This window comes from Macrosteles quadrilineatus, unplaced genomic scaffold (genome assembly GCF_028750875.1).
Source record: "Macrosteles quadrilineatus isolate MER2022 unplaced genomic scaffold, UCM_ALF_1.0 Scaffold_1__1_contigs__length_201487025, whole genome shotgun sequence".
Taxonomy (NCBI): domain Eukaryota; kingdom Metazoa; phylum Arthropoda; class Insecta; order Hemiptera; family Cicadellidae; genus Macrosteles; species Macrosteles quadrilineatus.
In genome coordinates this window covers 85,467,824-85,494,288 of record NW_026542594.1, presented here as the reverse complement: position 1 = coordinate 85,494,288, position 26,465 = coordinate 85,467,824, and the positions used below count along the sequence as shown (strand labels likewise).

The window sequence follows — 26,465 nt, the reverse complement described above, 5'->3', positions numbered from 1 at the left end:
CAGCAAACAGCTCACACATCTCATGGGTGGGAAATCTCAGTTGGACCATGTTTAAGGGAGCATAGTATGGAAGATGTTCGATTGAGATTCTTCACAAAACTCCAGAAGATCTTGGCATTAGTGGAAATGGTAGTATTAACATGGTTGACGTAGCTCAAGCGACAATCCCTGGATACAGCCCTGCATCGGTACTTGGAGTTCCTCACTTTCTTTTCTTTACTTTCCATAGAGGTGGTCAAATAAACCTTCTCCTGTCATAGGCTAGTCCAAATAAATACACAAATACCAATAGAGCTGCTGCCAAACTAAACAGCTGTTACAGCACCACTTGCGACGTTGCCAATTCGAAGGCCGCGGCCTGGAGTTAAGCATACTATGCTTAATCTATGATAAAACATAAAACTGTCTGAGTGTTCTATATTCCGCGGTCTAAGGCAAGGACGTTAATAAAGAAATAAATGGACAGCCACATGATAAGTGAGTATCGAAGCTTCATAGATGGAGAAAATGCACGCCGCTTCCCACTACTCTACTTTATGTGACTTTTTTTTATGTGACTTGAGGGAAAAAAGAAAAAAAAACAGAAATAAAACAAAACAAAACAAACAATGAAACAGAAACAAACAAAACAATAATATTATTATTACCACCTAACCAAAACCAAAGCACAGCTCGCCCTGCCTTTCGCTTATTTGGTTAATTGTTATTGTTTTTTGTGTTGATTTCATCTTGATGATAAAATAATGGAATATCAAGGTATGAAAATCCTAGTCACGAATGATATCGTTAATGTATTCAAAGCATAATAGCCTAACCTGAATTAGAATAGGTATAGGAATGCTAGGCTATGCTGAGGAATTTAACAGTAGGAGTAGGCCTAGTTAAGTAAAATAAAATTATAGGTTAGGCTAAATTATAGCTGTAATCTGAGGTAGTGAAGGCCATTCTATTCAGGCTTTAAAATGGTAGCCTAGCAGTTTCTTTTTTATGAGCTTAGGCCTAATTGTTTGATTCGTAATCCTACTAACTTGAACTGCATTCATAGAGATAGTGAAGGGACTATTGCAGTCTTTTGGACGAGAAGCCTGGTTCACATGCCCTCAGATACTTCACTTTAACAGTTCCTAAATAAATCACGATTTCGTATGTTGGTATTTTTTGGGGAAGTCATACTGTTCAATATTTTATAGGCCTAATTAGGGCCTAGTGGCGTTCTCAGCCTAATTTAGTTATCTGTATTAATCTAAGTAGGCCTAAGTTAGTAGAGTGAGTCAAAAACATAAGTCTCTGAATGAATGAATAATAATACCACTAGGGTTGCCATATCCCCGGATTTCCCCGGAGATTACCGGAATTTACCGGAGACTTCTGCAAAAAGTGGGGGCACTTTTGGAATAAATTAAGTTAAATGTTTGTGCTCGCAAATATAGTTTACTTATGCAATGACTGAAAAATGCAACTCTTGTATAAGTTACTCTCTATTAAGGTTTTTTTTTAGTTCCTAGTTTCACTTTGGCCAGTAACGTCCTTAGTTTATCGTCTGTTTTATTGCTCCAAGTCCTTTAATTCGCGTCTTCCGGCCAGTCCGAAGTCTGAAGGTATCCGTGTTCACTACCAGAGCCAAACCGAGTCTAGCAGACAGAGAGTGTTTTGTTTAGTCCTACGTTAAAACTTATACAGTACAGTTTTTAGTGATCAATGTGACAAGCAAGATTCAAATTTTATTACTATATTTTATTATTAATATTCAAATATCGTGTCACGCTAAGTACGATATTTGAATATTGACATTTTAGCACGGATATTGAACAGAAATGGTACGGATTAATAAACATAAACAAATGACGTCACTGGCCCGAATGTCAATAGGCCTACTAAGTTAACCCTCTATCTGGCGCTGGTCGATTTTTGACCACTAAAACGTGAGTTCTCAGTGGGGCTGGTCGATTATAGACCAAGACGACATGGGTCAGGCTTTTTTATTATTAAAATACAAAAACCGTTTTACAACCCAATAAATCTTATAAGCCTACCGTAGGTACCATTAGAAAGATGAGATTTTGAGGATTAATTTTCATGCATAAAACATTATTGAGTGAGTATTATGTAGTGTGAAACATAGTTAGAAAAACTAGAGATTTCAAAATAGATTTTGGCGGTGGAAAGTTTTGGTTAACTGACTAAAAAACAGCAGTTTTTGGCGATTGTCAATTAAATTGTAGGCCTATACAATATTAGTACATATTCTGAAACGACAATAAATTCCCTAAAATTCCCTCTAAATCTATGAGGTTGGTTGTAACAATTTTATTTGGTTTTAGAAAAGTCTTAAAAATTATGTTTTTGTAAAAAAAATCTTAAAAATTTTACATTCCAACGTAAATTACTCAAAAATGTTAGAATTCAATTACCGTATATAAGTTAACTATGTTTTCAGAAAGATCTTTTATTTCCTATTGTACAGAATCATTTTGTTTTCTGTTGATGCATTCTATTATTTCCTATGTGACTAAAAAAAATTGGTAGTTTTTCAAAAAAGAAAATATGTATGTAGAATTTATTTTTTTAGCCTATAATTTTATTTTTATGAGTAGCCTATTCAAAAACATTTATATTTCTATGTAGGGAATCATATTTTACACAACCTTTACATTTAGATAATATGTGTAAACAAGTTATTTTGTGGTTTTCTTGTGGGTTGCTTTGAAATTTCTAATTTGCATAATCCAAAAATTTGCAAACCTTTTGCTACTACGCCTAAATGCATTGATTTGAAAAAAATATTTGTATATTATTATATTCTACATTTATCTCTGAAACATAAAATATATATATGTGTGTACTTATATTCAGTGGCGTATCCAAGGAGGGGCGAAATTTTTTTTTTTTTTTTTTTTTTTAGTTGCCCACAGGCTACGACGTAGAATGCTGAATGCTGTTTAAAATCATAGCTGTATACACCCATGCACCCTGTACTGTACACACGGAGACACACGGGAGCTTTGCAACGTGCGTCCTAGAAACACAGTCAAATAATGAGTGCGTACACACTACACAATACACATGCAGTGCCAGTACTTCCGGCTTCGGCCTTCGGCCACCGCACGTTGAGCGACGCCACTCCCCGAGCCGTCCTTACCTACGCGGTGATAAAAATAGACTTGTCCATCGGAGCATCAACCTGACACCACAGTATTGACTAATAATCTAGCCAGATTGAGACGGCAAACAAGCAAATCGACAATTCTTTAGGTCTATTTGATATACATGTTAGTGTCCTTGTCAAGTGGTGGCATTAGTTACACGGTGTTCTAAGTGGTATTTTTGTAATCGACATTGGTGTAGTTGTTTTAATTGAAGATAGTATAGTCTCATAACCTTAATGTTTGTTTGACCATGGATAAATTTGTTTTTAAGAAACCACGATTGGATTGTCCAGGTCCACCTACTGCTTCTAGCTTAGTAAGTTAATCAACTTATTAATTTTTGTAGGTGTAGGCCTAGGTGTACATTTACAAGGCAAATTAGTATAACTTTTTTCGCTACACTACTGTGAAACGACTTGTTTTCGTTACGTGAGCTTTACTACGGAAAAAAATGATTGCTATGCGAAATAAATGTTTACTATTTTTTTTATTTTGCCGACGTAAACAGACGAAAATTTGTTATTGTTTTGTAAACGGTTTCAATTTCGAACAACCAAAACTGTAGAACCAAATATTGAAGTCATATCCTAAAAAATGGTATGCGTTTCGTTATTTGCCTAACTAATAAATAAAAATAATATTGAATGTCTGTTTTAATTGTGAAAATAATTAGTCTTTGTAGCGAAAACTAACGTTCAAAACACGAGTGAAAGTGGGTCTATTCATATTATCGACCTTTTAAAATATAGTGCTCGATAAATCTCACACTCCAAACCTATGATCTCAAATATGTAATGACTCACTTTCTACTCTTGTTATGAAATTGAAATATACTATTCTGTTTTTATAGCCTAATAAGAATTATATTCTGTGCTTTAAGAATATTCCCGTCCAAACAATTATATAAAGATAATTGTTTACATTATATTAATTTATACATTTTATTTAGGCCTCCTTTTTTTGCCAAAATTTTGAACTATTATTCCAAAGTAATTGTTTTTACGCATGGATGATCATTAGAGTTACCTAAGTCATAAAAAAGGGAGATCCATAGAGTATTAATTTTAAACGATAAAGAAATATTTGCGTATCAACGTTTTGGACATTTTATCTTTTATTTTCAGAATGTCCCATCTACTTCTGTGGCTAAGACAAACTTATTGTGTGACTCGACCCCGACTTTACCGAGAGATGAAACCTTTGCCAAAAACGACATTGGGAACTTCGTCGGGTTAAAATCTTTGTCTGACATTGACAAAGAGGCTGTTTTAAGACAGACATAGGAACCTTCAATTACATTTAAAGGCCACATTCAAAAAATAGGAAACAAACAGCGGACATTTCAGATCAAATGGATTAACAAATATCCGTGGTTAGCGTATTCTCAAAAGTTGGATGGTGCATTTTGCAAGGCATGCGTAGTTTTTTCTACTTCGACTGTTGGAAAGGGTAATCATGAAAAACCCGAAAGTTTGGTCACGAAACCTTTCAAAAATTGGAAGGACGCAATAGAAATATTCGAAAAGCATAACAAAAGCAAGTACCATAACCATTCATGCACTTCTAGGGATGAGTTTTTGAAAATTTTTGACAGGAAAATGCTGGACGTTGGGGAACAAATCGTTGCAAAAAATAGAAAAGATGTTGAAAAAAATAGATCCATTTTGAAATGCATGGTGGAAAACTGCATTTTCCTTGGTCGTGAAGAGCTTTCATTCCGTGGACATAGAGATTCTGGACGGATTACGGCGGAAGACCCTATTTCAAATGACGGTAACTTCAGAGCTTTATTGAGATATCGAGCAGCTCACGGAGATAACCTACTGGCTGATCACATTCACTCTTCTGCAGGCAATGCCATGTATTACAGCCCATCTGTGCAAAATGAGTTATTGAATCTTATTGCTGGTCAAATACAGAGGTCAATTTTGACAAGAGTTACTAAAGCAAAGTTTTTTTCCGTGCTTGCAGATGAAACTACAGACATTTCGAGAGTTGAACAGTTCTCGCTTTGCTTTCGATATGTAGATCGTGATCTTTTTGAACTCAGGGAAGATTTTATTGGATTTGTTCCTGTATTTTATTTGACAGGTGCAGCAATTGCAGAAACTATAAAAAGTCAAATTGGGAAGTTTGGGTTGGACCTAAACAACTTGCGAGGCCAAGGGTATGATGGCGCCTCATCGATGCGAGGAGCTTTTACAGGAGTCCAAGCACAGATAAAAAAGGAATATCCAAAAGCAGTTTACACCCACTGCTCTTCACATTGTCTCAACCTTTGTTTGGGTGATGCAAGCAAGATTCCATGTGTTAGAAACTGTTTATCGACCATCTCTAACATTTGCACATTTTTCCGTGCAAGTGCAAAGCGCACTAAAGTCCTGAGAGATGTTTTGACTAGCGCTGGGAAAGATATTAAAACCCTCCATAGTGTGTCAGAGACGAGATGGTTGGAGAGGCATGATGCTGTAAGTGTCTTTGAAGAGTCGTTCGAGTCCATTGTTATGGCTCTTGAAATAGGTAATTATGGACTGGGGTGATGATAACGGCTCTAAAGCATCTAGCTTTCATACATGCGTGTGCAAGTTTGAATTTATCATGACACTAACGGTTATGAGTAAAATGCTCTCACAAACGTACATCATATCAAAGTACTTACAAACCGAAAACATCGACTTGAGTTCAGCCATAAAAAAGATTGAACTTGCCCAGCAAAACATCTCTAAAATGAGAGCAGAGGGAGACAATGAGTTCTCAAAACTTTTTCGGCGGGCTGAAGAAATGGCACGAAACCTAGGGATTGAACCAAAAACACCCAGGACTGTAGGGACTCAAAAATATAGGTCTAATGTAGAAGCGAGAACTCCAGAAGAGTTCTACAGAAGAACAGTATTTTACCCATACGTGGATGAAATGTTGTTAGGGATAAGTGAGAGGTTTACAGCCCACAAAAATATTCTCACTGGGTTAGACAGTGTTCTCCCATGTAATGTCAAAAACAGACAGTTTGCTGATCTCGAGCCTGCCTTGGAATTTTATAGAAGTGACTTAGAAAACACTAACAAAACGATACTCACTGCTGAATGGGACTTGTGGAAAACGCATTGGGAAAACGTCACTGACCCTCCAAAACACGCGGTTGAAGTATTGAAGTCCCTAAAAGGAGAAGATGACACGTTTCCTAACATGACGGCAATTATTAGTATTTTGGCAGTTCTCCCTGTTACAACAGCATCTGTTGAAAGGTAAATACTTAAAATCACATAATTGGCTTGTATTCAAATTCAATGGACAAAGTTTTCCATTAAATATATTACTGAACGGTCAATTGAGAAACATATTCAATCAAAACATAATGGCATTATTATTCAAACATACTTAAGCATAAGAATGTCCTATTTCCTAACATTCTTTTTTGGTTCCATTATTTTTACTGAGAAAACTATTATAATTTAACTTCAATAGTAACGATAATTGTTTTATAGGATTTGTCCCTACATAATTAAATAAACGGATAGGAACAATTCCTTTGTTAACTGGCTTTTGTTTTTCAGATCCTTCTCGAAGTTAAAAAGATTAAAAACCTATTTAAGAAACAGCATGGGAGAAGAAAGACTCACCTCTCTTGCTCTTTTGTCAGTCCATCGTGACATTAAAATAGATACTGAGGAAATCGTGAATCAGTTTTCACGATCTCCAAGAAGACTGGAGTTTTCAAACATAATTGATTCATAGATTTTTTGTAAAACCAGTTTGAGTTTGTATGCAATTAAATGTACAGTTTTGAAAACGAGAGTTGTTTTTTTAGAACTAACTAACAATACCTTTTGGATTCACGTCAAAGCAATTTATCAATACTTAATCATTGATCATTCTAATACCAATACTACACACACTGACACTCTAACGTCTAACCATAGATAAAACCTAGGGGTGTTTTTTTTTTATCTATGGTCTAACTTATCATTTTATTTTGGACATCTAGCGTTTAGAGTAAAATCTACATCAGCGACGTCCACTTCCTGGATAACCTGTTTCCTAAGTAATAATTAATATCTTTCTAATATTACATTTTTTAATTTGATGACCTATACGATTTGTTATGCTATGGTGGTAATAAATGTGTAAAAATCATTCAAATCGGGCAGTTTGAAGTCGTTAAATAGTTACTCGATAAATAGTTTGTAAATAGTAAATAGTTTGTCGATAAATAGTTTACTTATTTAACTTAAATAACATGCTCCTTAATTAATATTAGTTTTCTAGACTATTAACTGTCCGATCAAAAGTATTTTATTATATTAATGATCAGGGGGAAATGCTTATTTATGCCAATTTTAAATTAAAATTTTATTTATATCTGGAAAAAAGTTATTGTTTTTATTAGAAGCCTAGTTGTGAATCATCGTCCAACCAGACATACGAGAGAGGGGGGGAGCGAGATAAGCAAGCCCTGTGTTGCCAGTTAGTGCAAATCTCAAGTGAAAAATTATATAATGTAGGCCTACTGTAAAGTGCTGTACTAGCTAAATCATCTTAAAGTTTATTATTTTGTACTCTGCCTTTTTTGTATTCTACAAGTATCATAAAACGAAAAGTTTTTATACTATGTATGTACAAGTATACTAAGTTACATAACTAACGTGCAATATCATGGTGGAAGGAAAATACTCACAATGGTGCAATATAGTATTGGCTTATAAGTGCCATATTCTTTATTCTATAAGTTGAGTGTAGTTTTATTAGCTTGATTTATTTTATTAAAATTACGTCACACAGATAAATAGTAGTTTGGGAATTTTTTTTTTAATTTCAGAGCAGTAAAAGCTATTTTTTAGTGGTATTACACCTAGATTATTCTCTACTTTAGAGCCTCCAGAGGTGTTAGAAACTGCAATTTTACCCCATAAAATACAAAAGTTTTTCCGGGGGAGGTCCCTTCCCCACGGGGGGTATTCCATACCCCCCAGACCCCCCGGATCGGGCCCCCCCCAAAGCTGAATCCTGGCTACGCCACTGCTTATATTCACAAATAAATGTACTGTGGCAAAATATATGGTACCACTACAATACCCCCACCGCAGCAAACCTGCAGACTATGCGAATTTCCATTTCCCTGAATGGTTTTACACTAAAATGTCTCCTTAAAAATATCACTTTTATTCCCTATTTAAATATAATCAGTTTAAAACATACTTAGGTTTGCTGCAATAGGGAGGGTAAAAGTGTTTTTTATGTAAAATGTTAATAGTTAACTTAGTAAGAAATAAAAACATTTTCCAAATTTGGGAAAAATATGTTAATAAACAAGCAAACTACAAAAGTTTACTTATTCTCCATAAGAATAACATGGGAGTTTTAAATTTACAATTTTTTGGAATTTTCTCCGTAACCATTAGGCGCATTATAACGCTTCAATATACTAAATTATTTGTTTTTTTAAGCTCTACAAAATAGTTTAGAAAGAAATTGCAAAATTTTATGTTTTTTGGGTCAAAAATGGGAAAACCCCATTTTTACCCCATAAAAGCCCCCATAAACCCCCGTTCCCATGGTCCGATCATGCTGGTTTGCGAACTCGTTCGAATAAACGTAGGTTTACACGTTTGTACCAAATTTCATCAAAATCGGATCATTTTTGCTCGAGTTATCGCGCCAACGGACACACATACTGTATATATATATGTTTGCTGTATTTTTTGTTATAGGATTGTTGGTTTTATTGTGTATGATTTTAAAAATGTTATTTTTTGTTCTGTAGCTTAATTTTACTGGGGTATGTTTGAATGTTTTTCTGATTGCTTTGTTAAAATTGTTGTTGTATGGGACGCACATGAATTTCTTTTCTTCTTTGTGTTTCGAATTGTTTTCTAAGTTTGATTTTAATTAATTTCTTTTCTTAATTTTCTTCTTGATCATATTATCAATCAAGATAAAATTAAGAAAAGAAATGAATTAAAATCAAACTTAGAAAACAATTCGAAACACAAAGAAGAAAAGAAATTCATGTGCGTCCCATACAACAACAATTTTAACAAAGCAATCAGAAAAACATTCAAACATACCCCAGTAAAATTAAGCTACAGAACAAAAAATAACATTTTTAAAATTATACACAATATATATATATATATATGAATTTGAACGGATGGTGTTTTTGACCTCTAGGGACCTCAAAACGAAAAAAAAAAATCGGTCCCGGGTCCAGGTCTTACCATGAGTACTACGGTAATAGCTTATTCCCTATATGGGAAATTCGCTAAAAAGGCCAAAATATACCCGCCACTGGTGAATAAAATGACTGCCAGATCTAGGGTTATTAGCCGTAACAACTGGTTTGAAAGTTTTTTGAAAGTTCCATTTAAATATTAATAAAAACGTGTTTACTTTCGGGCCAGTGACATAATTTTTTCATGTATTATGACCCATACAGTTTCTGTTATAATATTTACTAGCTGTTAGCCTGACCTACGTACAGAAAATCAAATAGTCATTTAAAACTGAATATAATTCAGAACTGCTAGTTTACACGTATAAAGAAAAGTTTTGGCAGACTTAATATAGAAAATTTCTTGTTAATAGGCTACCACGTGACCATCTAATTCATTTGTCTGATTATAGGCATGTACAATATGCATTTAAATCCGATAATTTTACAATAAAAATGCAATTGTGTCGATTTTAAAAGCCTTGAAGTGAGATTTGCGGTCGATTCACACACACTGGTTTAAATTACAGTAGCTACATATACCACCTTTAATTGCATATTATCACTTACTGTAGTAGGCCTACCTTATTTCACCTATGCCAACTGAAACCTTTTAAGAGGAATCTTCTATCCTTTGCCTGTGCTAATGTTGATCCAAGTCTGGTGAAGTCTTTCATTGCTTGGTCCTTCAAATAGTGGTCATCTAATTTGTGGTACTCATTGGTAAGATTTTAAAATTTAATGTATCTTCTCTCCTCCACGCATCTAGGTGTTTAAATAGGCTATTCCTCTTAGCTCTCTGTTCTTTCGTATCTCCAACCTCCGTTATTATAAATGGCCCGTATATTTTCTCTGCACTCTATTTCTCAAACCCAGCAATAAGGTTTTTCGGTTCTTTGGTCAGTGCCCAAGTTTCTGAACCATACACTACTGGGATATTGTGTTATGAAATGAATCCAATTTTATGAACCAGACGTAGACTTAAAAACTATTTCAAACTACGTCCATATGTTTACTTGTAAGCAAAGGGAATTGAGTTTGATCAAATGTCAACAGATAGCGCCGCCGTTCCCAAACTTAAACCCTTAACTGTACTTAAGTTATGCCCTTTCTTAATATTCTTAGACGTATTTGCACATCTACGTGAAAATACCTTTAATTTGTCACCTCAAACGTTAAAATCCGTTAAGCCGTTATGGAGTTATGACTGTGAAACGAAAACTGCTTGCGTATTAATATATAGATTTTTCTTATGAAATTTAAAGAAAATAAAAATTGCTATGTATGTTTTTAGGAGAGAAGCTGACCCATGTCTTGCCACACTATATAAAGGAAGAAACTATTGGGTTCTCCCAAGGACCAGCTGGGCCTGATGCGGATGCTGTCACAGATATATTGACCATGTATTGCTCAGCAGACAAGATACCTGAGATAAAGAAATCACTCAAGGTGAGAACAAAATATATTACCAGGTGAGCGATCAACTACGATGTGTTCACACATACGTTATTTCAATATATGGAGTGTTGAAAGATTTTTGAGCTCAGAAAACTTTTTAAATAAGTCATCCTACAATTGTTATTTGTGTAACTAGTGAGCAAAGTGGCACTTTGCTGCACACAAGAGCAACTTATAAGCACGAGCTGCAGGTGAGTGTGGAATGATCTCGAGTGCAGCAAAGGCCTTTTGCACTCGTGTTACACATTATATTTTTCCTACAGTCACTATAAAGCATATAAATAATTAGTCTTTCAAACACTATACAACACGTTTTTAGGTTCAGCTGGCAACACAAATAGGTGCCCTAGAGAAAGTAGTCCCCGGTCCGTATCACTCCGCTATTTTTTCCTCGGCAAGCAATGTGCTCCGCGACTTCAGAAATTAGTTCTGTATATTTTTGTAATTTGCAGTGTTTTCCGCACCTAAAAAATGCTTTTAAGGTATTTTCTTGTTTATTAAGATCATAGGAATGTTTTAAAAACGTTTAAAAGAAAAGTCCACTAAGTTCAGAAATACCGAAAAGAGAACATAAACTATAAACACGAAATGACAGGTAAAATCATAGTTAATCAGCTGCTCATAGTAGCCTATTATTATCTTTAAGTGATGCCAACCTATTTCGAAGCGTACATGGATCACGTGCATAATTAGTAGAACCACACTGTTTTGTGCTGTATCGTTGGAATCCTGATGTGCGCCAAAGTATAAACCGCACGACAAAGTATAAACCGTACGACAAAGTATAAATATGCAGCAATTAGCAGCTTTCTGTACTATAAACAGTACAAGGAAGCCAACTTTGTCGGGTGATTGTAGAAAAATGTGGTTTGTAGTACTGAATTTATGAAATGTAGTCTATGCCTACTCCTGACTAGGCCTAGTAGAAGAGCAGACTTTGTAGTTAAAAGCCATCTAAGGCTTATGACTTCAATATACAAGATGGAAAAGACAATGTTGATTTTTCTTAAGATAACTTTAGGTGTAAAGTGCTATCTTGAGTCACATAAATCTCTAACAGTTCTTTGATTAATCCTTTGGTCTTTGCAGAATGTTGTTCTTTTTGAGAAACATAAAGTTAAACCAGAAAGGAAGATTACCTCAAGATCAAAAAAGACACATTTGAGTTTAAATGAAAAACGAAAGTTAGGACTGTACAAACTTTCTCGCAAAGTTTTAGGCCTAAATTATGAAAATTTCCTTGATCTGAACAATCTATGGAGACAATACTTTCTGGACAGTATGGACTTCAGTATGTTCAAAAACAAAAAGTAAGTAGCCTACCGCATCTAGTTCTATGATTCAAATTGTAAAGCTATAAGATTTTGTGTTGTTACAGTTTGCTACTGTACTATATTTTGTGTTGGTATTGGTACTGAGATAGATAGCTTAAATTGGCATTACTGTTGAGAAAGATGGACTCCGCATCTATGTTCAACACTTCTCTGGGCTATTGATTAACGATGATTTCTAACTAGGCCTATCTATATAATTAATTTGTATTAAATTAAATCAAAATTTGTAAAATCAACCCTATGCTAAGACAGTTAAACCTTTTGTCATCCATTTGCCCACTCAAACATTACCAATATTACACACATTGAATCTAGCTCCAGAAGTGTATTATAACACCTTCAGGCTCATTGCAACTGACAACATTCTCAGAAGTATACTTTTACTGTATCACCTCTGTTATAAAATGTAATATTGTTATATAATTCAATATTATCCTCTTTGTAAAGATATAATATATTAACAGATGTTTAATTATGATAGTAAAAAGAAACATGAATGAAAACATTGTGTGTTAAAAAATAAATAGTAAATTTGTTCCAACTAACTTGAGACTGATTTTATTTAACTCTATTGAGAATTGGTTCATATTTAAAGTTAGTTTACATTTTTGGCGAAGGAAGAGAAGACAGCTTCGGCGACAATTTTTGAAAGCACATCATAATTTTTAAAATGTTTTAAAAGAAGATTTGCCAAAAGAAGAACTCCTGGTAGCCATTGAAACACAATATTTAATTATGGAGGCGACATGTGACAATCTCTTCACTATGGATGAACAGATACAAGACTTGATGCTAGGCGAGAACACTTCTGACCTGGACGCAGAGTACGACGCTTCGTTAGAGTTTCGAGACAAGTGGTTCAACATGAAGGCCCAATACAAAAACCTGGTTAAAACCTCTCCCTGCAGCGACCGAGGTGAGTTGAACTCCTCTAAACATGAAACCAAAATTCGTTTACCAAAAATTGAACTAAAGAAATTTGACGGGCAGTTCAAAAATTGGATTGGATTTTGGTCACAGTTTTCGAAAATCCATAATGATCAGAGTCTGCGTGATGAGGATAAATTCGAATATTTAATTCAATCAATGACACCAGGCTCCGCGGCTCTAAAACTGATCGAGGGTTTTCCTTTGTCTCAGGAAAACTATTATAAAGCAATCGAGCTCTTGAAATCTCGATTTGGCAAAGACGAATTACTAATCGAGTATTATGTAAGGGAGCTGTTGACCTTAGTGTTAAGTAAAAGTAGCCAGGTGTCTGTCACTAACCTCTATGATAGACTTGAAGTGCAGCTGCAGGCTCTTGAAACTTTGGGCGTCACTAAGGAAAAATATTCCGCTATGTTATTCCCTCTTGTCAAAACTTCAATACCAGAGAATATTTTTAAGTTTGGGAAAGGTATCGAGTAGGCAAAAATGTGACCACAATGGAGCCTGGTAATTGCTTACCAGAGCTATTGTTGTTCCTAAAGACGGAAGTCGAGGCAGAGGAGAGATTTAAGTTGAGAGAAGGATGTTTTGGGGTAGTTAGTAGTGAAAATAACAAGGCAAATGAAGATTCACAGAAACAACAACGAACTGGTAAGCCTAAGACACCTTCAGCAGCAGTTCTGGTATCGTCTAATGGACATCAGGATCCTAAAATGAGCACAGGTATATACCCTAATAAGAATCTTTGCGCATTTTGTGGAAAATCAACTCACAATTCATCTGATTGTTTTTCCATCTTTGATAAGACAACCTCAGAAAGAACCGAGATTGCAAAGAAAAAGGGGTTGTGTCTTAAATGTTTGAAGAAGGGACACTTAGCAAGTAAGTGCAGGATTCAGGTAAAATATCACATCTGTATGGGTAAACATCTGGCAATCTTATGTCAAAAGATCCCTACCACTAATGAATCCAAGCCGAGTGGTGAGGACAAGTCAAAACAAACTCCGGTTCAAAGTACTAGTTCATTTTCGACTTTGAACAACAAAAGTAAAACTACCTATTTACAAACTTTGTATGCCTTTGTTAATGTAAATGGGGAACCGAAAAGGGTTAGAATCTTATGTGACTCAGGTTCACAGAAAAACTTCATTTCTAGTTTCTGTGTATCTAAATTAAGTCTCTCAAGCAATGGTAAAGTTCTGATCCAGCAAGAAGTCTTTGGAGGTAAACAAACCGGTCCTAAATATCATAAAACCTATGAATTAAATTTGAGCTCAATAAATGAGAACTTTCGGACAAGTGTCAACGTTGTAGAACAACATGTTATATGTAATCATGTTCCTAAGTTTTGTGATTACAGCTTGATCACTCGTTTAGAGAAAGAAAACATATTTCTGACTGATGTTTCTTCTTGTGATGGCGATGACTTCACTGGTATTGATGTCTTATTGGGAGCTGACATTTGGACACAGATCATCACTCCAGAGTTTCATAAGGTAAATGAGCAACTTGTAGCTGTAAAAACTCGATTGGGCTGGACAATTGTTGGCACGTCTGATGAGGAATCTTCTTTTGTCTCCTCCATGTTTGTAGCTTTCCAATCTTCACAAGATATTAGGCAATTTTGGGAACTAGAGACAATGGGTATAATGGATCCGAGTGTCAAGCAACAGAAAGAGGAGAGAGATAGAGATGTTTTTTCGTTCTTCGAAGACACTGTCGCCAGAGATGTGGATGGACGCTACGAGGTAAAACTACCTTGGATTGAAGACCACCCCCTCTGGATACAAATCGTGAAGTAGCCAAAAAACTTCTGTTGTCAACAACACGTAAGTTGAAACAGAGTAATATGTATCTTGATTATGATTTATTATTGAAGGATTGGTTGACCAAAGGCATCATTGAGCGAGTGACAGATGAAAACATTTCACAGCCATTGAAAAGTCACTATTTACCACACCAGGCTGTTGTCAAGGAGGGAAGCACCACGAGGATCAGACCTGTCTTTGATGTTCCGCTAAAGACATAAATGGATATTCTGTTAATGGATGTCTTGAGTCTGTACCTAACTTGATAGAGTTAATACCTAAGGTACTGACTAATTTTAGGTTACATGCATTTGCTTTAACGGCTGATATTGAAAAGGCTTTTCTACAAATTAGAATTGACCATGATGATCGAGACATGTTACGATTTTTGTGGTGGGAAGACAATCACGTGATCGTTTACCGCCATGCTAGAGTTGTCTTCGGTTTGTCGTGTAGTCCTTTTCTTTTGGGAGCAGTATTAAATAATCTTCTGGAAAACGCTCCTACCAATCTTAGACATGTAGCCAAGGCTTTGCTAAAAACTTTTTATGTTGACAATTGTCTTACGGGAGTTAAAAGTATTTCTGAGCAAGAGAATTTCATAAATGATGCTCAAATACTTTTAAAGCTAGGAGGCTTTAACCTAAGGGGTTGGGCTGGTAACGGTTACTTTAAAACTCCTGAACAAGTTGAGAACGTCTTGGGACTTAGATGGTTATGCTCTAAAGATGAACTGTACTGTAATGTTCAACCTTTGAATATCAAGGACTCAGTACTTACCAGAAGGACATTGCTATCATGTGCTCAAAAGGTTTTGGATCCTATTGGTTTTACTGCTCCGGTTGGACTGATTCCCAAAATTATTTTGCAAACGACTTGGACGTTGAAGGTAGGTTGGGATGAAGAACTATCTCAAAACCTACAGGTACAGTTTCAAAAATGGGTCGAGGAACTAGGCTGTCTGGAAAGGTGTGTATTGAGTAGGAGAATATTTTTGAATGCTTCAAGTACAGTACATGTTTTTTGTGATGCCAGTAAAGCTGCTTTTGGATGTTGTATATTCTTAAGAACCGAAGTAGATGGTATCATTGACATAAATCTTATATTAGCCAAATCACGAGTTGCACCAATCAAACCAATTACTTTACCTCGTCTTGAGTTAATGGGTGCAATTACTGGTGTGAGACTCTCATGTCTAGCTTTACAGTGTCTCAACAACCCCAAAGTCCCAGTTTATTATTGGCTGGACTCCACCGTAGTTCTAGCATGGATTGCAAAGCAAGGGAAGTGGTTTGTTTTTGTTGAAAACCGAGTGAAAGAAATTAACAGATTGACCCAATTTTCACAGTGGAGACATGTTTCAGGACCTGACAACCCTGCTGACATTCTTTCCAGGGGATGCACTCCTAAAAAATTACTTAATTCTCAATGGTGGCTTGGCCCTCAATGGCTATATGATTCTCCTGATAAATGGCCATCAGAACGCCCATCACCTGATCCAGAAGAGCTTAAGGAAGAACTTCGTAAATCTGTCGTCACTGCTAGTTCTGTTGAGCCAATATCAATCGCTCAAATGTTAGGAAATAGATTTTCCAAGTATACTAAGATAGTAAGAACTGTAGCGTGGATCTTGAGAATGTCTCCCAAGAATAAATTGAACTTGGGAAATAACATAAGTTCTGAAGAATTCTTGAAAGCAGAAAAGATTGTATTAAAATTGATTCAAAGAGAGAGCTTTCCTGAAGGTCTAAAATCTCAAGAGCTAAGTGGTGTACAAAAATTCGTGGATGAAGATGGCGTCATAAGAATGAAAACCAGAGTATCAGATCGGGAGGAAGGTTTTGAATACCAGTACCCTGCCATTCTACCTAGCAAACACCCTGCCGTTGAGAAAATGATCAGGCAGTACCATTTACAGAATAAACATGCAGGAGTACAAGCATTGATTGTCATCCTTCGTGACAGAGTGTGGATCCTGAAAGGCAGAAGGGCTGTTAGAAAGGTAGTTCACAACTGTGTTCGATGCAAGCGACACATAGCAAAAGCCTTAGAGATGCCATCACCTCCCTTACCCACAGACCGCACTCAGATTTCTTCATGTTTTCAAGTATGTGGGATTGACTTGGCTGGTCCAATGATCACTAGAGATAATCAGAAGTGTTGGGTGGTAATATTTACATGTGCCGTGTATCGTGCAGTCCACTTAGAAGTCATACAATCCCTCGACACAGAAGCCTTCATAAGAGCCTTACGACGGTTTATAGCTAGACGAGGCCGGATAAGTGTTATCTATTCAGATAATGGCACGAATTTTGTTAGTTTAAACAAGAATCTGAAGTCTCTGAACTGGACTGAAATCCAAAATACATTCAGCCTCAATGCGATTGTGTGGAAGTTCATTCCCCCTGCAAGTCCTTGGTGGGGAGGATTTTGGGAAAGACTGATAAGGATCCTAAAAGGACTCCTCTGGAGGAATTTGGGAAATTCATCTCTCACATACGAAGAAATAAACACCCTAGTATGTGAATGTGAGGGAATAATGAACAGAAGACCACTAACATACGTCTCAGAGGAGACGGGAGACTTAAGACCTCTGACTCCATCTATGTTTCTACAAAGCATTGTGGGAAATGAAGTCACGGACTTGGACATCCTAGAGAGAACCAGTTTGAAAACAAGATGGAGATATATTCAAAGTCTAAGAGACAATATGAACTGAAATCGTCCAACAAGTTACAATCCGACGATATTAAAGTTGGAGACGTGGTATTGGTTCAAATTGAAGACAGAAGAAGAATTACTTGGCCTTTGGGTATTGTAATAAAACTGTTCCCAGGGAAAGACGGCAAAGTTTGGTTGGTACAAGTAAAAACTAAAAAGGGTTAAATACTAAGACCCATACAACGACTGTACCCACTGGAAGTTACCGGAGAAGGACTGAATGAAGACTTCTTATTTTGCGACCTCGCAAAAAAAAAGGGGGAGTGTGTTATAAAATGTAATATTGTTATATAATTCAATATTATCCTCTTTGTAAAGATATTATATATTAACAGATGTTTAATTATGATAGTAAAAAGAAACATGAATGAAAACATTGTGTGTTAAAAAAGAAATAGTAAATTTGTTCCAACTAACTTGAGACTGATTTTATTTAACTCTATTGAGAATTGGTTCATATTTAAAGTTAGTTTACAACCTCCATTACAGGGGCACTGTGAATGTGAGTGACAAGCAATGGGAGCAACTGAGTGCCCAGCTCTACAAGGCTGACTACCATGGGGCAGAACTGACTGTTACAAGAGCCAAGTGTCCATCACTGGTGGGCACTCGGGGCATTGTCCTCATGGACACCAAGAACACCTTCAGGCTCATCGCAACTGACAACATCATCAGAAGTAAGTCGTCTGTCATGTTTCCCCAGGTAGTAGGTACCTTTCTCCAGGGATGTAATGGATAAAAACAGAGTAAATGGCTAAATGATTTTTAAAGTGATAATATCCATAATTTGAAAAGTTTTGGGGAGTTAGTGCAGTAGAAATAATCGAAAATATAGCTTAAGGTGGAACTAATTGCAACACAAATGATTCTTGCTGTGAATGGTAGGTAGTATGCTTCTAATCAACATACTAAAAGTATACATCCGTACTGTGGCGCAAAATACGTTTTTTGGCCGCCATCTTGAAAAAAGTGTCAAAATTTTAATATTCGTAAAAATAACTTTTTGGGTATCAAATTATAGGAAATTTAATGCTGAAAAATGTTATAATAGTGGTTATAAGCACTATTTAGAAATACGATCGTAGTATAAAATACCCCCGCCGCAGCAAACCTGCAGACTAAACGAATTTCCATTTGTCTTAATTGATTTTCAATTAAATCTAGTAATTCAGTTTTAAAAATCTTTGTACAACTAAATCTAAAGTTCTACTGGACCGATTTTATAACCTAATGGGTCATTGGAAAGGAATTCGTGTAGATTTTTAAATAATTACTAAAGTTTGATTTTTTAAGATTTGCTAGGTGAAACCCGTCAACGTCGACAATTAGCTTAGGTTCTGTTGAGTTTGCAAGTAAGATCTTTTTAACTATAAATCGATGATAGATAACTCCATTTTTAAGCAATTTGGGTCGTTTATAATTTAGCAGTGTGCTTTAGGTACGTCCAATCTCAATAATCAATAATTCCAATGGAATCTGGTATTTCACTGAAGATTTTTAGATAAAAACATAAAGGATAATGTAACTGTTGGAATACATTTTTAATTGAAGTAAAAATTGAAAAAATCCAATTTAATTGTTTTCGTAGGGTAATAAATTTGATAGATTAATGATGACAAATATGTGCTTGCATAGCTTTGAGACCAAAATTATGAAAATCGGTCCGGTAAGTTTTAGGTTAGACCGCTTCTTGCTTCGAGAAATAAGTACAGTGTAGCAGATTTATTACGGGACCTTAATGATGATGAATACCCTGACAATCCATAATTAAAACGCTAAATAAGGCGAAGGTAACTTCAAAAACGTTTTACGTATGATCACAACGCCGGTTGTCCACGGAACAGTTCAATTAAGTTTTAATATCAATAGCCCCGATAATATCATCCCGATCCTAGGCACTGCTACTTTCCGTTTCCAGTCCTTCCATTGTAAACAAAGATCGCTGAGCAAAACCGTTCAGCGCTACATATAACAGATGCTAGACGAAAAATATATGTATATCATTGCTACATATGGCAATGTTAGATGTAGCACGTATTTCTTTTGATATTTACCGACTCCCGATGGATAGCACAATTTTAGCTATATATAGCCGGATCTGCTATATATAGCAGTGTTATATAGCACTTTTGTAAAGTTACTTTTTCTACTTCTAGCAAATGTTATATAACATTGCTAGATGTTACACAAATTTGCAATGTAGCAGGTTTAGCTACATAGTGTAAACCCGGCTTAAGGCCAAAATTATGAAAATCGGTCTGGTAGAAGAGCTAACCCAACTCGTAAAAGAAAAACCAATTATTTTTATAGATGGCAATAACTGATTTACCAGTATGCATAATCCAACCATACGAAAAATGAGGTGATAATTTAACAGCTTATTGTTATATTGTTATTTAATTAAATTTTCTTTGATTAAATATTGTTGTTAACAATTTGCATTTGTGTTTAAGGTGTGTTTCTTATGTTAAGTGTGTGATTCTAATGTTATGAGCTTAATATGTACCAAATATTAGTGAGTAAAGTGGTTTATGGATTTCATAACCATTATTTTACTAGAGACCGTTGCATTAATTTAACCTCAATGGGCTCTGTTGCTAGTCTATTAAATAAATAACATTAGGTTTAACGAAACGAGTACCAAGGTTTGCTGCTACAAGGAAACCAATTAAGTGTGTTTTTAGTAAAATATCAATTGTTTAGTATAAAATAAATAAAAACCTTCAAAGTTTTATCAAAATATATCCATAAACAAGGAAACTACAACTTTTTACCATATTCTCCATAAGAATAACATGGGGATTTTAAATTTCCAATTTTTTGAACTTTCCCCGTTACCAATAATCGTACAAAACCCCTTTGATATACTTAACTATTTGTTTTTTAAGCTCTTTAAAAAGGTCTAGAGAGAAATTGGGAAATTTTATGTTTTAAGGGTTAAAAATGAAAAAAAACAAATTTTAAAAGTATAAAAAAAACTTATAAATAAAAAACTTTTCAAATGCCACGTTTTTAAACACACCTTTTTTCGCCCATAGTGCATCACTGTTAACAGTATATTTTAAATTCAACCATTATATTCTTTTCCAGCATGAAATGTTCTATAATTTGATACCAAACCAGATTTTTTAACAATAATTTAAAATTTTATACTTTTTTTAAATGGCGACCAAAAAACCGTATTTTGCGTAACAGTACAAATGTATATTTTTAGTATGTTTTTTATAAGTGTATTACCTACCATTTCTAACTGGAATAATTTCTGTTGCAATTAGTTCCACCTCAAACCCTATTTCTACTGCACTAAGTTAGGATAGTTTTTTGAGCACAGAAAACTTGCAATTTTTAATAAGTCTTATGTTATCATGAATATTTGATTTATTTGATGAGTTATGTTTCAATTTACTTATTTTGCTCCTTGTATTCCACATCTGATATGTACCGTGCGCATCACCGTTATATGAACTTAATCAGCGCATGAGCAAAAGCTTACTGGCCGAAGCGTATCAGCTGTCAAAGGCAATAGAACGAAAAAGGACTAGCAACCAACAATCGTTCTTGTTTGCTCGTCTGTCACCCACCTAGCTCTTACTGGAAAACAGCTCCACAGCAAATTAACCATAAGTAGGCTATTTTAATATTAGTATTAAGTGAACCAAATATTAATTAATTATGAAATAGTTTATTCTTTAGTTAGGGGTTGCCGGGGAGAAACCAGGAGCTTTAGCACAAATTCACATAGCTCTAAATTGTTCAATTATTCTCTGCTGTCAATCCGAGTAATTTATTCCCAAATTACTTTACTTCAATCAGGTTTCATGTTTCACAGTTAGTTCATAATTTTAGTTATTCATCTCAACACAATTCTTACACTTTCAGGTAGTGGTTTAGTTAAAAGATTTTCATGTTATAAATTAGTAAATCACAGCTCATCATAAGCTGGCTTAGGCTGTTTACGGCAATGAGCACGATCAACCTCAGGGTAAAACCTTTCCTTTAAAATAAACAGTTACAGCCCTTCCTAACTCCTCAACCTTATAGTGAATTTATTATATATTTTCATGTCCCAACCCTCACCTATCCATACCACTCTTCTATTATTCCACAGTTTAGTAATTGTGTTGTGTGATTGTGGGTTTTGTTGTTTTGTGGCACCCCACCAGTTTCAATCAGTAACAACCAGTTACAAATTAGCTCCATATCGCCACAAATAGTTGGTACTGGGGCAGCAATAGACTACTACTACTGTACAATATCACTAGGTGCTGCAGACATACGAGGGGGTACCCAAAAAAACCAGAATTTCGTTTAAAATATACATATATTTTTTTTTTACAAAACAACCTTATCACCTTCAAAGTACTCTTCATTGCACTTTATACACTTATCCCATCGTTGTTTCCACTGTTCGAAACATGCTTGGAACTTCAGTGATGGCTGCCGGTTCCTCCGTTGTTTTTTCCTTGACATCATCCACGCTGTCAAATTGGAGACCTTTTCATGCCCCTTTTCATCTGTGGGAATAAAAAGAAGTCGCACGGAGCCAGATCTGGTGAGTAGGGTGCGTGTGGTAGCGTAACCATGCCATTTTTGGCCTAAAACTGGGCGACAGAGATTGCCGTGTGCGCAGGCGCGTTTGCGTGGTGAAAAAAACCAGTCCCCTGTTTGCCACAAATCAGGTCTTTTGCGACGGATGCTGTTCCGTAGTCTTCTTAAGACTTCAAGATAAAACACTTGATTTACTGTCTGGCCTGGTGGAACAAATCAGAATGGACAATCCCCTTCACATCAAAAAAACAAATGAGTATTGTTTTGACACTCGATCTGACTTGACGGCATTTTTTGGTCTGGGTGATGATGCCATCTTCCATTAGCTGGATTGTTGTTCGATTTCAGGGTCGTACCCATAGCACCAAGATTCGTCACCTGTAATTATTTTGGACTCCATGTATTATTTTGGATTTATTGTGGGCTCCATGACAGCCCACTAGCCTCTGATATTTGCTCGATAGTCTGTCGTCGGTCTGCAAGCACAATTTCTTTCACTTGAACAACAAGATTTTCATCTGTTCCTTGAAGTCGATGGTCGTTCAGAACAAGGTTTGTCCTGAATTGACATGTCACCATTTTTAAACCGAGAAAACCACTCGTACACTTGGGTTTTCCCCATAGTGTCGTCTTTGTAGGCTGTCTTCAACATTTCAACGTTTCAGCGGCATTTTTGCCAAGTAGAAAACAAAATTTCACAGCTGCACGCTGTTCACTCAAATTTGCCATTGTAAAAAAACGACAAAATCACAAAACAGCTCTAGCAAAAACTATTACTGCACGGGGACAGAACATGTCAGGTCAACGCAACAGGCGGCAATGAACTGGCTATAAGCAGCGCTACATGAGCCAAGCGGCGAGCAAACTCCGCCCACGGCAGAGCTAATCCGGGAACTTTTGGGTACCCCCTCGTATTGTACTAGTACTGTGAAACAACATGATGATGAAACTCATCTAAATACTTTAGGTGAGCTTTTTCCACTGTTTTAGAACCTCTTTTTGTCCTTCAGATGTTGTTACTCATAGTTTGTCCCCACAAACATATTATTTGAATTTGAATTATCCTTACTCAGATGACAGCTATTTATAAAATTTCTTTCAATTCATGTTTTCGAGAACTTCGGTTCTATTTTTAACCAAACATCACTTTCTTATAATACCCGATATGCAGAGAATGTCGGAATAACTACCTCCCATTTATCCAAGTCTTACTCAATAATCAATTCCTCTTACATTTCAGAAGTTTTATATCGTAATATTATCTCCCTTTGTTAAAGACTTTTTCCCCTTGACCTGTATATATCATATGTGTATATTTATGTTATTGTTTCATTCTGTTTACTTTTTCAATACATTGTTTTTCTTGCTCATGTTAACATGGTGCCTTTTTTATAATTAAAATATTTTTTACATTTCCCAATCCAACACGCATTGTAACTCTTATCAATTGTTTCATTCTACATTGATTACTATTTTCAAGAAATGCATCACTGGCTGGTTGATAGAGTGGGGTGTAGATGAATCAGGACACCTTATCAAAGCAGAGTAGGCCTACAGGAAGACTTGACCCTACTTTATTCCCTCATAATCATTACTTAATTATTAACGTCGAACATACTTAACTATATTTATGTCTATGCCCTCTGCCTTGCATCATTTCCTCAAATTGATCATTTTACTAATTGAGCTTCAGAATTGTTGCCGGTACTTAACAAATTGTAGTATTATTTTTTTTTTTCAGATTCTCTAAATATTTATTAATATTATTGTTTTCCAACAAACACTCAAGTCACTGATAGCGACTAAGCCTAGGCATATGTTTCCAGCACATGTAGGCTTATTTCCTAAGGGCGGGTTTCTGATTCAGGTATTAGTGCTAGTCTTAGACTAAAGCTCATTTTAGTACTGGACTAAGAAAAATGTCTTTCTGATTCGAGTACTTATAAGTCAGCGACTAATCTTAGTCAAGAACTAGTTTTTAAGTCTGGACTAAAGAAATTATGCTTTAGTCCACGGACTAAAACATACTAGATTTTAATCCTGCCTAGGGGTAGGATTAATTTTAGTCGTCCACTTTTAACCTAAGCCATTTTTGTGTGTTAAAGTTTAATGTGATTATGGATTACATTGATTATCATGATTTTTACCGTCTTCGTGGGCCGCGAATTCGTCGTGAGCGGAAAAACAATCCATTTGATGACTTAAGTGAGGATGAATTCAAGGATAGATATAGATTTTCAAAAAACTCTGTGATAGAACTTATTGAATTGATAAGGCCTAGTTTGGAAGGCACTTCCACAAGGGGAACTAGGTTACCTTTGTGGAAGAAAGTGTTGGTAGCGTTGCGCTTTTTTGCAAGTGGAACACTTTTGCGGGAAGCCGGCGATCTAACTAATATTTCAGAATCATCGGCATGCCGCTATGTGCCTAAAGTGGCATTGGCAATATGCCGTGAACTGAGGAAAGACTACATCAAGAGCTTTAACCCCCACCCAAAATCTCTAATTCCCACTGGTCCCCTAAGTTAAATGGTAGAGGTTATTGCTGATATATATGAAATTGTAGGGGTCAAAGGAAGCCTTGACAACAAAAATGTCATTTGAGAAAGTTAGTTTTGGTGTCTAGCAACAGTTTAAACACGTCTTATAGAACATTTTAAGGTGATTGGGAGAACAAGGATTGGTGCTGATGAAAAGCTAAACTTAGTTTAGAGTAGTTTAAGTAAGTTAGACAGTGTGTAAAGAGACTTCCGTAACTTATCTGTTGTCAAGAACAACCGAATGAAATAATTGATTATTCGATATTTAGATTATTTCATTAGTCTGGTCGACAAGTTTTTTAAAAAAAAGGCTAGGGTAGGCCAGTAAGTGGCTGCACTTTACTTTACATCCTACACTCATTGGAATGAAAATATCGATCGATATATTGATTATTCGATAAGTTATATCGTTTGGTTAGTTACGTAAGGTTAACCTAACCTAACTAACCAAACAATATATCGAATGAAACAATCGAATAACCGATATTTTAATTCGAAGGAGTGTAGGACGTAAAGTGCAGCCAAAAGAAATAGGATGAAACACCAATCCTACCTTTAAAACACCTTTAAAGTTTTACGATATAACTAGTTTATAACAATAATAAAATATATTACAACGATAAATGAATTAAAACAAAAATAACCCTCAAAACCAAGGTGTTTGACTGAGATCGTCGTTTGTTTATTTTTTCAGAGCAGTCAGCTGTGCGCACATCAAACTGACAGTGTTGCCAGCATGGCGGCACAAATTACCCTACATTTCCCTTGAAAATCATGAGCTCTTTTAATCTCTGACTAAACTAAGTACCCGCTTTAAATTAGTCCGTGTGTCCTTAATCCTTGACTCAGAAAGTGAATTTTTAGTACATGACTAATTTTAATCCATGACTAGCCTAGTTCTGGACTTATAAATCCCTGACTCAGAAACCCGCCCTAAATGTCTATTTAACATTGCTTTCTCTGAAACCTTCTATTCTTTCTCATTATTATTAAGTTTACATGTATTTTTATCATTATTTTATTTTATGCAATAGCAAGTAAGATGTCCGTTTCACTGGAAGTGTATGTTTGTATTTTATACTGTTCTATATTTATGCTGTTTCATTGCGGATGGGCTGGGGAATTTAAAGGATTTGGTAGAAGCATAGAGGGTATGTGTGAGATGCAATTCAATACACTTGACTCAAATGTGTTGGTGGAAAAAGAACACCGGTCCTAGTTTACAGTAGCTCATAACATAAAAGAAAATTAATTGTTTGGATATTCATTTTTTTGTGTGGTATCAACCGTATCTTTATTATAATGCCACTTAATAAACGTAAAATTTTCTGTTTTGTTTCAGCAATACCTAAAGAATCATGTGTCTTCAAGCTTCATCTACAGAATTTCAGTCTAACGTTATATGGAAGACACTTGTGTATTAAACCTGCAGAGCGAAGCACTAAGAAGATTCGTAGCAACTTATCTGTTGATTTGTGATGTAGCAAAATATAATTTATTCATACTTTTTCTTTTCACTTGTAATTGTTCCGTATTTTATAAAAAGGTGATAAATTATATCAGTGGCATAGCCAGGATTTATATTTGAGGGGGGCCCAAACCGGAGGATTTAAGGTGCTAAAACCAGGGCTGGATTTCTCAACAGGCACGGGCCTATGAGTGCAAGCTTCCAGGCAGCGCTTGGCGGAGCTGAAAATTATATATATTTTTTAAATATCTAAAAATCAACATGAACAGTCATAAATTAAGATATCTTGTGAATTGATTAAAAAA

The 26,465-nt window shown here is 35.5% G+C and overlaps 1 protein-coding gene across 2 annotated transcripts; it reads left to right on the top strand.

The window, feature by feature from the left end:
• The first annotated feature begins 635 nt into the window (after positions 1 to 635).
• On the top strand, positions 636 to 26,201 carry LOC128982490 (ribonuclease P protein subunit p29). 2 transcript variants are annotated; one of them, XM_054401454.1, is made up of 5 exons: positions 636 to 756; positions 10,649 to 10,803; positions 11,902 to 12,122; positions 18,095 to 18,282; positions 26,035 to 26,201. In XM_054401454.1, the coding sequence occupies exons 1-5, from the start codon at positions 744 to 746 to the stop codon at positions 26,169 to 26,171; spliced, it is 714 nt and encodes a 237-aa protein (XP_054257429.1). In that variant the 5' UTR covers positions 636 to 743; the 3' UTR covers positions 26,172 to 26,201. The 2 variants fall into 2 exon arrangements, with proteins under 2 accessions (XP_054257429.1, XP_054257433.1); XM_054401458.1 differs by lacking the exon at positions 636 to 756 and adding an exon at positions 6,291 to 6,391.
• Positions 26,202 to 26,465: the final 264 nt, after the last annotated feature.

Bases quoted from the DNA above. Each gene is read 5' to 3' on its own strand.
- LOC128982490 (XM_054401454.1), top strand. The intron at 12,123-18,094 runs GTAAGTAGCCTA...CCTCCATTACAG, and splicing joins AGTATGTTCAAAAACAAAAA to GGGCACTGTGAATGTGAGTG. The intron at 18,283-26,034 runs GTAAGTCGTCTG...GTTTTGTTTCAG, and splicing joins AACTGACAACATCATCAGAA to CAATACCTAAAGAATCATGT.